We start from the raw sequence: 14,546 nt of genomic DNA on the forward strand, positions 1-14,546 counted from the left end.
GGCATGCACTTGAACAGAGGCACCTCTCGGGTGAAAATCTTGGTGAAAATCTTGGTGAAAATCTACCCCTGTGTGCAATTAGTAATGAAGATACCAAATGCAGCCAGTAATGGGTGCTGCACTGTTGACTGCTTAATGCAGAAAAATTGTGTTCTATATAGAGTCTGGCAGGTGGTTCACTTTTAGACTACCGAGAAAGGTACAGTGCATCACACTGTATATAACAGAAAGGAATCAAACTGCAAGGAGACGTGTTATTTCCTTTTTAATGCACACTAGAACTACGTGCCACCCTTCTGCTTACATTAGTACTGTCACCAAGTTCTTTCTCCTGATAACTTGAGGCACAATCTAGCCAAACCTGAACACTTTGGCAAGCCATTGAGCGTTTCATCTACTTGAAACTTCCCCACTGAAAAATACAACACCTTTACTCAGGTCTAAGGGCTACTGAGTCCATTAGAGGTTACTTCCATGTAAAGCTAGCAGTCTGGTTCACACTTTACCTTAATGTTGGCTTGATCATGCCGTTTTCCATGGGCAGTAAAGTGGATTAACCTTAAATAGAAGCCCATCAACTAATTTAGCCAGAAAGGCATTTTTTAAAAAACCTTTTAACCAAAGAACCAACTCAGAAGAGAACTGGAGGATGGCAGAGTCAACATCAGATGGACTAACTTGTAACTGCCCAGGGAAAATATCATTAGTTGCCACCTCCTGTTTCAGTACAGCTAGTTATTTTTGTTTTCAGTACTGTATGGGGTTCTCAGTGTGCCTAGTATAGTATTTATACATTTGAGCCAAACTGCAGGTTAGTAAAAAAACCCAGATATAAATCTGTTTAGACATATACATACACAACAAATGCATTCAGCTGTAAATAGTGATACAAACACCCATAGCTACTGAACAGTTCAACATTAACTGTTTTAAGCCTTCACTGACATTAGGAAAATGGATTGAAAGACTTTTGGTATAAAACACCGAAAATTACAAAACTGAGCAGTTTGGTCAACAGTAAAAGGCATATGTAGAATATTTACACTGAAGGTCAACAGAACTTACTCCTAAGTTAGTACATAAAGGATTTTAACCTAAGCGTCCTGATCTTATTTCTGGCCTCTCTATATACACATTTTGGACCTTTTCAGCCCTCCTGTTTTCTTTTCTGCACTAGATCAGTATTCCACTTCTATAATTGATTGGGGTGTAAAGGAGGATCTACCCAATCCTGTTTGCTGTGTTTTTCACAAAAATAACAAGTAAGCTTTTTTTTTTTTTTTAAGTACCTAGAGTTCACAGCTGACAGTCAACTGATTATGCAGCTCCTATAAGATCTTCTTGGTGTGTAGCTCCTTTCTATCCATATTTCCAAATGAACAGGACTTCAGCACAGTTCCAGTGTTACAATATATACATAAATACATTGCAAAAACCTTTTCCCTACAAAAATATATGCAGTCTTCTGAACTGTTCGATATCTTTATGCTGGATCAATCTTGCAGCATTTACTATTCTTGCTTTAGGAAAATTATTCATGGTCTGCAAAAGTGTCTCCAGGACAGTTTGAGGATAAATCTTCTTTATCTGGAAGATTTTTAAAAAGGGCATTATACAATTGTCACAAGAAAAACACACTGGACTGAGATACTAAGCCTTTTGGGGAGAGAGAGCTGTACATTAGAAAAGATCAAACAAGCCACACAAAGTGATACTAAACAGGTTGTTGAAATTAATTGCAGATATGACTTGCAGTTATCAAGAGCAGGGGGGTTTGCATTTATGGTGAGCATCCTCAAACACAAGTACATTAAGAGCATCATTCCCTTTCCTCTTGCAAACAACTCAAAAGAAAAAAATTGTTGAATACAATAAGCTTTAAGGTTCCCAAAGAAACAAATTTAGGTTTATATTACATGGAGACTTTCATTGTGCAAAGGTGACTTGTGCTTCTTTTGGCCAAGGCATTAGATACTGTGAGTTTACATTAACAGACCAACTAAAGAAGAGGGCTCAGCTATTATTAATACTTGGTATGTTTCTTACCATCAAAGGTTGTTCCACACCAAATGCAGTAGAGGTGTTCTTCCCTTAGATACGCTGTCAACATGATTAACTTTTCTGAGTCCTGTGTTTGACAAATGAAATACACCTTTAAGCATAAATGCTTAAAATTATTTTAGCTTATTAATTTAGATCAGGGGTCGGCAAACTAAGGCCTGCGGGCCGGATCAGGCCCAACTGCCTTCAGGATTCGACCCACGGACTGTCCGTGGATCGGCGTGGGGATTCTGCTCATTTGGGCTGTGCCATTTTTTCCCCTGCGCCATTCCATTCCCTCCCTCTCCCTCACACACACCATGGTGGTGCCTCCTCCCTCCCTCCTCCTGGCTTCTCCCCTCCCTGCATAGAGGAAGAAGGGGGTGGGGCTAGGCTGAGCTGGCTGAGCGCCATTTTAAGCAGCCCCTCTCCGGAACCAGCCCTTTCGCACTGCTCATCTTCCCCCCGCCGCTGCCCTGGTGCGCCTGTGGGCCAGAGAGCAGAGTGGATGAGATCACTCTGCCTACCCACGAGAAGCAGCGGCAGCGACAGCCCCACCGGACTTCCGGGTTAGCACCACCGGCAATGGTGGATTTCCTCTGATCTGGAGGAATCTGCTCCGTGAAAATCAGGGTCTGGACCGCCACGGCGAGGCGAAGACCCATCAAAAACCACAGGCGGGAGAAGTCTGTGGACCTGGGATTTGGCTGGCACCTTTTGTGCCTCCCCTACTCGCGGGGAAACCCGGCTACGGGGTTCCGGGGTGAGTGGTGCGGTGCTTCGAATCGATTGCTCTTTTCACGGAGTGAAGCCGCATTGCTGTTGTCGGAGAGCGCTGACCTTTTTCCTGTGGACAATTGGACTTCTAAACAAGTACCCGTGAGTAGAACGGAAAATTGGATTATTAAACTTCGTAATTTGGCACCGGAGCGGGAAGGTCTAAACAGGAAGTCCGCCTTCCGCTTTTGTAAATAGCTTGAAGCAAAGACATCGCAAGCTAAAGTCTGGAAAGTTATGTGTAAAGGACTAAATTTCCATCGGTTAAAACTACAAAACCCCCCTTGGAAGCAGGAGAAGAGGGGGGAAATCTTAAATTGTTCAAGCCTGCAGGAGAGGGAGTAAAGAAAGATAAATTTCTATCGTCTTGAACCTGGGAACGGGCTGTCAAAGATAGATGTTTTGGGAAAGTTCATTGACTGTGAATAATAACGTATGTTGACAGATAGTCAAATAAGAGAAACATTTTGACTCCAATGTTTCCTTTTGCACTAAAAAGGAACAAAGATTTGAAAAACGAAAGCAATCTTGTTGCTGGATCTGCTTGTAAAATGATGGATACAAATAGAAATTGTTTCCTCTAGAGGGAGCTTTTGAACTGTTGTTGGAGTGGACCTGGGGAACTCTACAGCTGTAGAGATTAAGGATCGTGAGAAACAGACATTGACCTTGGACAAGAATGTTGACACAGGAAGCCTTAGTGTCTGCTTTGTGCAGGACAAGTGCCTTGTTGGAGCAGCGGAGAAGACAAAGGAGGAGGTTGTTGTTGAACCTCAAGTAACACAAGTTGAGAGAGATGTGGCCTTGCAGGAACATAAGCTGTCGTTTCTGATGACTGAATCTGGAGTGAGTCAGACTTGGAGAGACGGAGTCCTTTCGGGACTGGAGATAGCAAGTTGGTCATATCCTCCTATGCAGGAATGTCCTGACTTTTGGGATTTGGTTTTGGGCCAGGAGGAGATTGGAGTGGTCGAGGCCCTCAACTTTGGAGGGACATTGAAGTATGCTTTGGAATATTTTTTGGATTTTAGTGCTAACCATGGCTGACTGGTTGAGAAGGGATAAAGACATTCTTAGGTTGTTCCCCCGAGATCTACTCCTCAGAGACAAAGGAAGGAAATTAAGTACAAGACCAGCAGAAGACAAAGTAAAGTGCAGGTACAATTATGAAGATGATCTGCAGAAGGGACATGGAAAAGAGTTAAGAGCCTCAGACATAAGATCACCAGGTTGATGGACTAGATGGAACAGACAGAAAGGACTGACAGAACCCGAGAGCAGGAAGAAGAGACGGTGGATGAAGATTGGCAGAAAGTTTAAAAATTCATTTAGAGAAATATTGCAAAATTAATGAATGTTAGGAAAATCTTGGAATGAAACTATTAGGCTTTAGTAGAAATGTTATAAGGAGTTATGTATAAATAAGTTTTTAAGTTTTAAGGTGTTTTTTATGGTAAGATAAGGCTAAAATAAATTAAGACAACTAAAGGACAGAATACAGTGAAAGATGGAAAGGATTTGCTGAGATAATTAATAATTAGAATACAAAAAAGGGAAGTGTGAGGAGGTCGATGAAACAAGTTAATGAAGATAAGGATATGGGAATATTGGATTTGTTTTTACATTTATTCTTTTGCTCTTGTTTTTGATTTTAGAGTATTGTATGTTTTGTACTTTTAATTCTCTTTTTACTGATTTGTATTCTTTAATCTCTTTTTTTCTTGCTTTTTCTTTTTCTTTTTTTTAATGTAACTTTAAATTCCCAATAAATATCATTAAAAAAAAAGAGAGAGAGAAGTTAAGTTCAGCAGCTGGGGCTGGGGAGGAGGACTACTTGCCCCCCATGCCGCTTCTTCCAGCTCTCCCCCACCCCGTGCTGCTTCTCCAGCCCACCACAAGGTCTGAGGGACAGTGGACCGGCCTGCGGCTAAATTTTTTTGCCGACCCCCGACTTAGATTATTGAAGCACAATGCAGTTTCCAATGGTATCTAAACCTTACACTTACATCGAACTCATCTTCCTCTTTTTCTTCCTCCTCCTCTGCATCCACGTCATCTTCCTTTTCCTCCTCTGGCCGTAACCAGAACCACATCTCTTTGGGGGATTCAAGACCCTTTAAAGCAAAAGTTTGGCAGTAACAACCAACATACCCCACCCCATCAATTCCTTGGCAATTTGGAAAGAGAAAAAGGTGCAACTTTTGGAAAAGCAAAATGCTCAAAAAATAACTTAATAGATGCAGTCTCAGAACGTGTTGCATACTCAAACCTGAAAAAATAAAAATGGAGCACAAGGCATTATAGCAAAGCTTATGTTAGCATTTTCAATCCACTGAAGCAGTAAAATATTTTCTGGAAAAGATGGGGACCATGTCTAAGTTGTATGTAGTTCTTAGACAATAAAAACAGGAAGCCAGGCAGGGAAGTAAACCAGAAGAGAGTTGGCTCTTTTTTGCTTTCAGCCTGTTGATGCACCACACTTGACTTACAATGACGTGGGGACAAGCTCGTAAAAAAGTTGTTCTGCATACTTACTTTCAGTAAATGATACCCATCCAAAGTCTTTGGGTCACAAATGCACAAAAACATTTGAAAAAATGTTTTTATTTAAACTTACTTTCTGCATATCTAGTTGTTGACAGGCTTTCTGACTTTTCACAAGGTCTCGTTTTACTTGAAGTTGTTCCTGTTTGGTCTTCAATCTCAATCTTAAAAATAAAATGAAACATGACTACCAATAAACATAACTTGGACTGGTTGAGATATTACACTGATCGTTTATATGTATCTATCAATTTGTTTTGTTCACCATCGTGGGAGTTGTATGATGGGCGGTTTAGAAGTGCTACAAAACCAAATACTATATTATACACACCTTTTGGGACCCAGATCACTGTGAGCAGCTCCCATCATCTCTGATCTTTAACCATGCTGGCTAGAGCTTGTGGGAGTTGGAGTCCAATAACTACCCCTGGTGTAGTTCATACTGGCAATACCTGATGGCGATATTTGATGGAGTAGCAGCCTAATTTGGTATGAGGCAGTTTCTCATGCATTGTGGGAAGGATAACCCCACACAGCACTGTTCCTCAGCCTAGTACTCTCCAGATGATGTAGACTCCCAACTCTAATCAGCCCCAGTCAGCATGGCCAATGGTTCTAGAAACCATTATGCTGGCTGTTGCTGGCCTCAATTGACTGGCAGCAATTTTCAGAGTTTCAGACAAGAGTCTCGTCTGGCCGTATCTGCAGAGGTCATAGATTCAACAGGGGACCTTCTGCATGCAAGCACGTGTTCCACCATGAAGCCACAATCCTTCCCATAAATAATACAATTCTTATTTGCAAAGAGAAGACGAGGAATGAAGCCCTTGCACATTACTTGAAGAGGTCGGCCGTCTGCTCCGCCGCTTGTTTCCTCATATGCATTTTTCTCCTGTAGTTTTCCAAGTTTTCTTCAGCTTTCCGTTTCTTCACTTCTTCATGGCCAAGCCCACTTCTGCCTGTTCCAAGTTCAAAGCGCTAGTTAACACATCAAGAGGGACCGTGTTCGAACTTTAAAACATTAAAAAGGAGAGAATGGACACAAACCTGTGGTAATGTTCAGAGGAATGGGCTCAACAATCCCCTTTCCTGCAGAAAACAAGAGCAGTCATGCTTGATAAAAACACACATGATCATCGCTATTAGACACATTTGTGTTCCTTTCATCACAGGAGCTCAGAGTGGCTTGTAATGGGGTTCTCACATTATCTTTACAACAAACCCTGTGAAGTGGATCAGACCATGAGTTAATGACACACCTTAGGCTATCTACTTGGCATCTGAACAGAGATTTGAGTCTAGCCTGGTCAAAGTCCACACTCCAAGTATTGTTTTGCACAGGTTCTCTGTATCTTTCATGTATGTGCATTATTTCAAACAATATCTACTAGAGAAATGAAATTTACTGCACAGATAACAGGCCTTCGCCGTAACTTGAAAAAAATAACAACTATATGATTCTGCATTAATGTTGTAGAATAATTCCCCTCAAGATGTAAGTTATACTGGTTCTAACCTCACAATAAATTTATGTTACTATTTGAAGATTTTTATTTTGCTTTGACATTCTGTTCATTAGCACTCCCTGTCTCCCAGGGAAAGTATCAGGGCAAGAGGAAGACCAGTCGGGTCCAAACCACCAGCCAGAGAACAAGCAGCTCCAGGGAGATTGCTATTTCCTCCCTTCTAGAAAGAATACTCTGTTCCAACTGCTAGTTGGGCCTGGGACTGCAGAACTGAAGGGAATAATATTCTGGCCCAACCACTGGCCAGCAGACTCAGGGCTGCTGATTTGTTTGTGAATCTGAGGTCTATTATTATTATTATTATTATTATTATTATTATTATTATTAATATTCCACCAATCTCTCCCTCTTCCCTAATTTTTTTGGGGTGTGTGAAGTGGTGACTCACCCCCCCACAGCGGCGATTCCAGGGTCCCCTCTTAAAGGGGTTTGTATATGGGAGTCAATGGCCATACACTGAAAGGTTGTCAGTGAACTCCCCTGTGTTGCGGGGATATGGGGTGGGCTGCCAGCGTACACAAGCGTCTTGCTGTGCACCTGCCCATATCCCATTCACCCTGAGGAGCCCCAGTTCCCCCAGCTGGGGAGCTGGGAGGGATACATGCCCAATGCCTAAGCCAAGGTCTTCCTACATCTGAAAGGTTTAATAAAGCTGTGGCCAATTTTTAATTCCATAACACGTTGTCACGGGTCGTTATTCCTTCTGGTGGTCTCTCAGGGTCGGGGGGTCTCTGCCTAGGCATGCAAAACACTCTGTTCCAACTGCTAGTTGGGCCTGGGACTACAGAACTAAAGGGAATAATGTTCTGGCCCAACCACTGGCCAGCAGACCCAGGGCTGCATATTTGTGTGTGAATCTGAGGTGCTGCTGCTGGTGGTTATTATTATTATACCACCAACCTCTCCCTTTTTATCAAAGGGAAGGAAGAAGGGCAATCAATGAGATAGCATCCTTTAATTATTTTTTTTAAAACCTTCCTTTTTTATATGAGGGAAGCTATTTAGGGTGAACGAAAAATGTCTTACGCAGCAACTTTTTTTTTTGTTCTTACTTTTACACAAAGAAAGGGGCTCCGTCAAAGTCTCAGACAGGTAGTAAAGGCATCAGGGCACTCACATACACACACCCACACAGGCAGAAGGGGAGACGGAAGGAAAGAAAAAGAGTTAAATAACAGGGCAACATTTTTTGTTCTTACTCTGAAAACAACCCCCGTTTCTTCTTTCACGGGGGTAAGGAAGGGGAACGGGGGTTCCCAGCAAGCCCAAAGCCAGCATCTCTGTAAATCAAGCCTACTGGTCTGTCACACTGGCCTGCTGCAAAATCGAAAATAGTGCCATATATTTCCGTGTATAAGATGATATTTTTTCCTTAGAAATAACAGGCAAAAATTGTGGGCCGTCTTCTACATGGATAGCGGGGGGTGGGGGGTGGGCAGCAGCCAGCAGGATTGGCAGTGGCGATTGGGCATGTGATTGGTTGCTGCGGCAAGGCCTGCTGATGATTGGTTGCGGCAAAAACTGAACAATATGTATTGAAAAATCACCCAGGTCTATTACACAGACATTCCCATTATCTCTCAACCCAAGAACTGTTTTAATTGGATTGTTTGTGTATTTTAATTTTATATTTTAATGCTTGTGTCATTGGTTTTTATACTTCTAAACCACTTCGAAGCCTATTTTGGCATTAAAAGGTTTATAAATTAATAATAAAACAACAACCATAATAATACCATGATACAGTCTTATTCAGAAAAAGGGAAGCTGAGAAACTCACCACTTTTGCCAAGAGGTTGACCACTTTTATAACCCATCTTCTGAAGCATAGCAAAACCTTTATTCTCGTTTCCCAAAGCAATGTTTAAAACAGTATCGCGTTGTTCTTTCTCCTGCTCTTTTATACTCTTTTGCCGACTTCTCTCGTTAGCTTCCTTTTGTTTTTCTTCTTTCTTAAACACTTCCTTTGTACGCCTCAGCATTGGCATGCCTGGTCTGATGTCCTGGCTGAACAAGTCCAAATATCAAACTATTATATAGCAATTACAGAAATAAATAAATAAATAAATAAAGTTTTAAGAGCATTTTCAGTGAACCACACGTAATGATTAACAGTACATCCCTCAATGTTTTATGGGGCTCACTTCCAGGTAAGTGTACATAGATTGCAAGGTTAATACAAACAGAATACCACCAATCTATTGTAATTATCATTCTTGCAAGAAGAATATGTTTCTCTTTTCTTCTGCTGAAATGGAACAAGGATAGGTTAAATGGTACGATAAAAGCCCCACACAGTGGTATTTCTGTTGCTGTAACATGCTCACAGAACACACTGGTATATGAAAGGCACGGCAAGGAAATTGAAGGGAAAACCTAGGTTGAATCAGTAGGGAGTTTTGATCCACAGTAATATATTCTGGAATATGTGTGGGAAGCTTTTGGCCCTCCAGATGTTGCTAAACTACAACTCCCATCAGACCCAGCAAGCATGCCCAATGGTCAGAGATGATGGGAGTTGTAGTTCAGCTACATCTAGAGAGTCAAATGTTCCCCATACCTGTTCTAGGGGCTGCTACTTCTGTGCTAGGTCTTACTGAAGGAGATTATAGAAGGGGAATATATTAGAGGCTTACCAGTTAATTGTCCACAAGAAAGGGATGTGGGAAAAGCAGTGTTGAGAAAGAGTGTAGTCAAAGATTTAGTCTATGCAGGGATGGGCTTAAAATGGCTTAGGTGGCAGTCTGAATCTATTCCGCCCTCCAGTTCAAGTTCATTTTCCTGGATTTAGGAATAAGCAATTCCTATGCCAGTTTCATGGGCCACTTAAACATACTCCTCAACCACTTAAAGCCATGTAGCTGGGCTAGAATCATTGAGTTCAGTCACTGTGGCACAGAGGCAGGTATCCTACACTATACGAGGGTGCCAAACTGGAGCTGTAACCCGGGAACTGGATAGCTCTGAAATGGCAAGAGGAAGGGTGCACAGTTCAGCTTTCAGTCCCAAATGTCACTGGTCATGTTTGATCAATCACCCAAGGCTTCACAAACCATGGTTTATGAAGCTGTAGACAAGCATCATGGCCATGCATCATTCCCTTGCTCCACCTGATTATCCTTCCTCTAGCTGTGCCCCAGCTTGAGCACAAAGAGCCTGGGTTGCAGTAAGCCAGAGTTCCTGATACACCAGAACTAGGAAGCTCTGGCTTAAAGCAAGCCAGGATCTTTACACCTCAGCCAGTATGCAGCCAGAGAGTGCAAAGCGGTGACACTTGGTTTATTCTTTATAAGGTTTTGGATGATCACACATATGCAGCCATTGTGCCTCTTGGAAAGACCTTTTCTCTGGTTTCCCAAAAAAATGATACACCCAGTTCAGAGACGGATAAGTGAAATCTAAACTACTTCTGTGCTAGGTGTTCTTGGAGCAGAAAAGGGGACTATACAAGAGATTAACACTCTTCTTTTCCCAAAGAAAGGACTGGTGGAAAGTTTTTAATATGTGAAATTTTAGTGTATTTTTCATCTTTGTTGGAAGCCGCCCAGAGTGGCAGGGGAAACCCAGCCAGATGGGCGGGGTACAAATAATTTGTTGTTGTTGTTGTTGTAAAAGTTGTTGGTGCAGAAAAAGAGTGGAGCAGTCAGTACAGTTAGTCCATGCAAGATGGAGCTGTTCCGCCTAGACTTCGGTCCGGGCCCAATTTGACCCCCCTCTATGGGATTCTGTAAGTTACCTCTTTGGCCCATTTATCGGGTCATGTGGGACCAACATGGATAGCTGGCCCTGATGAATACTTGAGGTTCCTGACCCCTATGGTTGTAATTCATGGGCAGTCATTTAATTTTATCCTGATTCTAATTTTTAAGCTGTATTTTAATCAGTTGTTTGATTGTGTTTTCATGTATTTGATGTTAGCCACGCTGAGCCCGGTCTTGGCCCGGGAGGGCGGGGTATAAATAAAAATTTACTTACTTACTTACTTACTTACTTACAATGGTGTGCTAAAGGAACTGACAGAAGTCAGAACAACATTTGCATGTGGTTTGAGACTGCAAGACCTGGGTCCCCAGATGGCCAGTTCTAGTCCAACAACAAAAGGGGACTCAAGGATGAAGAACCCTCTTCTAGGTGATATCAACTTGAAGCATTTTAGCCAGACCTCTTACTCAAAAAATAATTGAAAAGTTCTGTATCTGAAACACCACAAATAGCTTCAATTATTAGTGCATGTGTTAGGCACTGACAAGTTTGATAAGTTTAGAAAAATATTGCACTTACTTAACATTAATAAAGGAATCAGACATGTAGTCATCTTCTTCATCACCCATGATTGGTATTAATACTCCACTTGCAGACCTCTTGCCTATAAACAATATTTTTCTAGCTTTTAGAATGCATTGAAAATAGCTAAAGTTTTCACTGATTTTTTGGGGGGGAAATTATTATTATTTCATGTAGAGTACCGTATTTTTTGCTCTATAAGACTCACTTTTTCCCTCCTAAAAAGTATGGGGAAACGTGTGTGCGTCTTATGGAGCGAGTGCAGGCTGCGCAGCTATCCCAGAAGCCAGAACAGTGAGAGGAATTCCTCTTGCTGTTCTGGCTTCTGAGATCCAGAATAAATTTTTTCTTGTTTTCCTCCTCCAAAAACTAGGTGCGTCTTGTGGTCTGGTGCGTCTTATAGAGCGAAAAATATGGTATTTATATCCCAACTTTCTTCCAGCTTGGAAGAGTTACAACAATTAAAAACATTATTATAAACTACAAATTAACAAAAACAAACTGTGACTTTGTTACAGCTAATAGCTGCCACAATTTTCAGAGTGCTCTGGTGGGAGGAACAGTAAGCTGTAAGCTGCCCAGAATGGCTGGGGAAACCCAGCCAGATGGGCATGGTATAAATAAAAAAATTAATAATAATAATAATTTCATTTAGTGTTCCTAGAAAGAGAGCAAACTTTAGGGGCACTGAACCTTTAGATTAATGTGGTGGCTCAGTTAGATGAAATCCCACCTAGAAACAACTGAAAAGCAAAAGCAACAAATAGCCTTGTGGCACCATAAATACTAGAAAAATTATTATGACTGATGCCCAACATCATCATGCCAGTCAGGCTGCTCACCCCAAAAGCCTTATAACTCAAGTGGGATTGTAGCCTGACACATACAGCACAACTCTGTGTTTATCTAGCAAGTGAACAAGTCCCCACTGGATTCAAGAGGACTCGCTCTCTGCTAAGAATGCACATTAGCAAAGAAAAGGTGTCATACACAGCCCCTGATGATTACCCCAGTCTCCCCATATTAACTGAATGTAATAAGAGTCCTGTCGAATCAGATGAAAGGTCTATATTCTATCCTAACATCCTGCTGTGCATAGTAAAATAACAGAACAAGCTTGCTTAAGGACTAACACATTATTATTATCATTATTATTAATTCTTAAATTTCTATACTGCCCTTCATCCAGAGATCTCAGGGTGGCTTACAACATACCGTATTTTCCCCTCTATAAGACACACTTTCCCCCTCCTAAAAAGTAAGGGGAAATGTGTGTGCGTCTTATGCAGCGAATGCAGGTGGGAGGCTCTGTCAGCACTCCCTTTAAAGAGCTGCGTGGGAAAAGCCCCCAAGAGCCGCACACACACTCCGCACACTCTTTAAAGGGAGCGCGGCTCTTGGGGGAGCCTTAGCCGTGCGCAGCCTCTCCTGGGCAGGGGGTGAAGGCTCCCTTTGCCCAGGAGAGGCTGTGCGCGGCTAAAGAAGAGGCCAGAACAGTGAGTGGGATCCCGCTGGCTGTTCTAGCTTCGGGCTTAGCCATGGGATGAAGGCTCCGCAGGGGAGCAGGGAGCCTCTCCTAAAAACTAGGTGCGTCCAATCGTCCGGTGAGTCTAATAGAGCGAAAAATATGGTACAAACACACACACACACAAAAAAACCAAGAATACATACTACAATAACAAACAAGTGCAATTACACCCCCTGCACCTATACAGGTGTTATTATTAACAGCATCAGCTTTCGTGAACTTCATCGGATACACGAAGTCGTATCCTCTGTGCTGCAAGTACGCACACACACACATATATAGTGGTGTGGAGAACAGCCCTCTCTCCTTGCCGTCCCCCCAGCAACTAGTGTTCAGAAACACGCTGCATTTGATCGTGGAAGTTGCATACCGCCATCCTAGCAGCACAGAATTGCAAGGGAGCCTTAGGGTCATCTAGTCTAAACCGCACCCCCCCACACACACACACAATGCAGGAACCCCACGGCTAGCAGCTGCCCATAGCCTGATCTAAGAAGCTGCCCAACATTCGCCAGCAACACTCAAATCGGTACAGCACCAGCTCTTTATCATTATTCCCTACCAGCCTCCGCGCGCCTCTTCCACCCAGTGAAGCCTAGCCCTCTTGCGTTCCAGTCTCTCGGCAACTGCGCAGGTGCGCATGCGTGCCTTCTACCGACCAGCTTCCGGGTATGGAATGCGCTTGCGCGGCAGCCGGCGCTTCCTCAGCTGGTGGGGAGAGAGGGATTCGGTTACTGAGCGGTGCGCCATGGCGACGTCAGGTGTTTGCCCCTTTCTGTCAAACGTCGCAGTGGTCTGCGGTACCGCGAACTGTCGGAAGAGGTGGGTCTGGGAGACGAAGGACTTACTTGCGGGGGGGCAGAGGGGGGGAGAAGAGCCGCTGGGTCAATATTAAGGGATGGCGGTTGGGTGGCGTGGGGGGGGGCACTTTAACTGGGTCCCTGTGAGGAGGAGGGAGGAGGGAACGAACAACGGCGGCTCCTACGGGTGGGCAGCGGGGTCAAGTTAAGGTGGTGCGCTGCTTTCGCGGCGGGGTGCTTCGGCCTTTAGGGCAGGCAGGCGCTTTCGAGAGGGGCGGGCAGGAGTTTTGAGTGGCGGCGGGTTTCCTTATCGCTGGGGCTGCCCTTGACACCAGCCTGGTGGCAGGCCTTGGGGCTGGATATCCGAAACTGCCGTTTCCTCTGACTGGCAATGGCCCCTCGGGGATCTCTTACTACTGGGGGGGGGGGGGGTTGGGAAGTCGCACCTTCTGCATGCAAAGCGAAGCACACGAGCTGATGGAGCTCCCTCCGAAACTGAGCGGGGCTTTAAAGCGCTTGGGGGCATCCCCAGCAGCTACAGCAGTTTCACACCATTTATGCAGCAGCAAGCATGGGGTTGCTGCTCGCTCTTGCACGCAGCAGGCAGCTGCAGATATTCTGGGCTCTCTGTCGCTGATTCCAATGGTGCAGTTCTCAGTTTATTATTATGTCCCATTCATCTCTCACCCTGTCCTTATTGAGGTGGGAAGCGATGAGCAATAGAGCCTTTTCAGCTGCAGTACTCCTGGCAGTGGAATCCTTTCCCGGGAGACATTTAACTGGTACTGTACTTACTCCTCCTAGCTTTCAGGCACCCGGCGACAGGCAATTTCCTTCCTACAATTTTGATGCTTGATGGTTTAATTCCGCCTTCATTGCCTTGCTGTTTTTCTCCCTGCCCCTCTCTTTTACTTCCATGTTTTATTTTGTTCCTATCCTTTTGTATACTGTATGTAAATTGATATTTGATTTTATTATGGTTGTTATTTGACTTGGAAGTTTCTGTGGAGAATATTTTAAATAAATTCAGCAGGGGAATCTGAGATC

General features: G+C 43.5%; 2 protein-coding genes across 3 annotated transcripts in view; one reads left to right on the forward strand and one right to left on the reverse strand.

Annotated features, from left to right (window-relative positions):
- Nucleotides 1-248: 248 nt before the first annotated feature.
- Nucleotides 249-13,358, reverse strand: GPATCH11 (G-patch domain containing 11). 2 transcript variants are annotated; one of them, XM_082218105.1, is made up of 9 exons: nucleotides 13,262-13,358; nucleotides 11,169-11,253; nucleotides 8,668-8,894; nucleotides 6,409-6,450; nucleotides 6,200-6,320; nucleotides 5,435-5,525; nucleotides 4,824-4,931; nucleotides 2,047-2,128; nucleotides 249-1,587 (listed from the first exon to the last, which is right to left on the reverse strand). In XM_082218105.1, exons 2-9 carry the CDS (start codon nucleotides 11,216-11,218, stop codon nucleotides 1,532-1,534), a joined length of 777 nt encoding a protein of 258 aa, XP_082074231.1. In that variant the 5' UTR covers nucleotides 11,219-11,253; nucleotides 13,262-13,358; the 3' UTR covers nucleotides 249-1,531. The 2 variants fall into 2 exon arrangements, with proteins under 2 accessions (XP_082074231.1, XP_082074232.1); XM_082218106.1 differs by lacking the exon at nucleotides 13,262-13,358 and having other exon boundaries at nucleotides 8,668-8,916.
- Nucleotides 13,359-13,379: 21 nt separating this feature from the next.
- HEATR5B (HEAT repeat containing 5B) overlaps nucleotides 13,380-14,546 on the forward strand; it is a 46,550-nt gene continuing 45,383 nt past the window's right edge. Inside the window, exon 1 of the mRNA XM_082218095.1 lies at nucleotides 13,380-13,521. The gene's annotated coding sequence lies outside the window, so the exon portion shown is untranslated. The remainder of the gene's footprint in view (nucleotides 13,522-14,546) is intronic.

This window comes from Podarcis vaucheri (genome assembly GCF_965113315.1).
Source record: "Podarcis vaucheri genome assembly, chromosome: 3".
Taxonomy (NCBI): Eukaryota; Metazoa; Chordata; class Lepidosauria; order Squamata; family Lacertidae; genus Podarcis; species Podarcis vaucheri.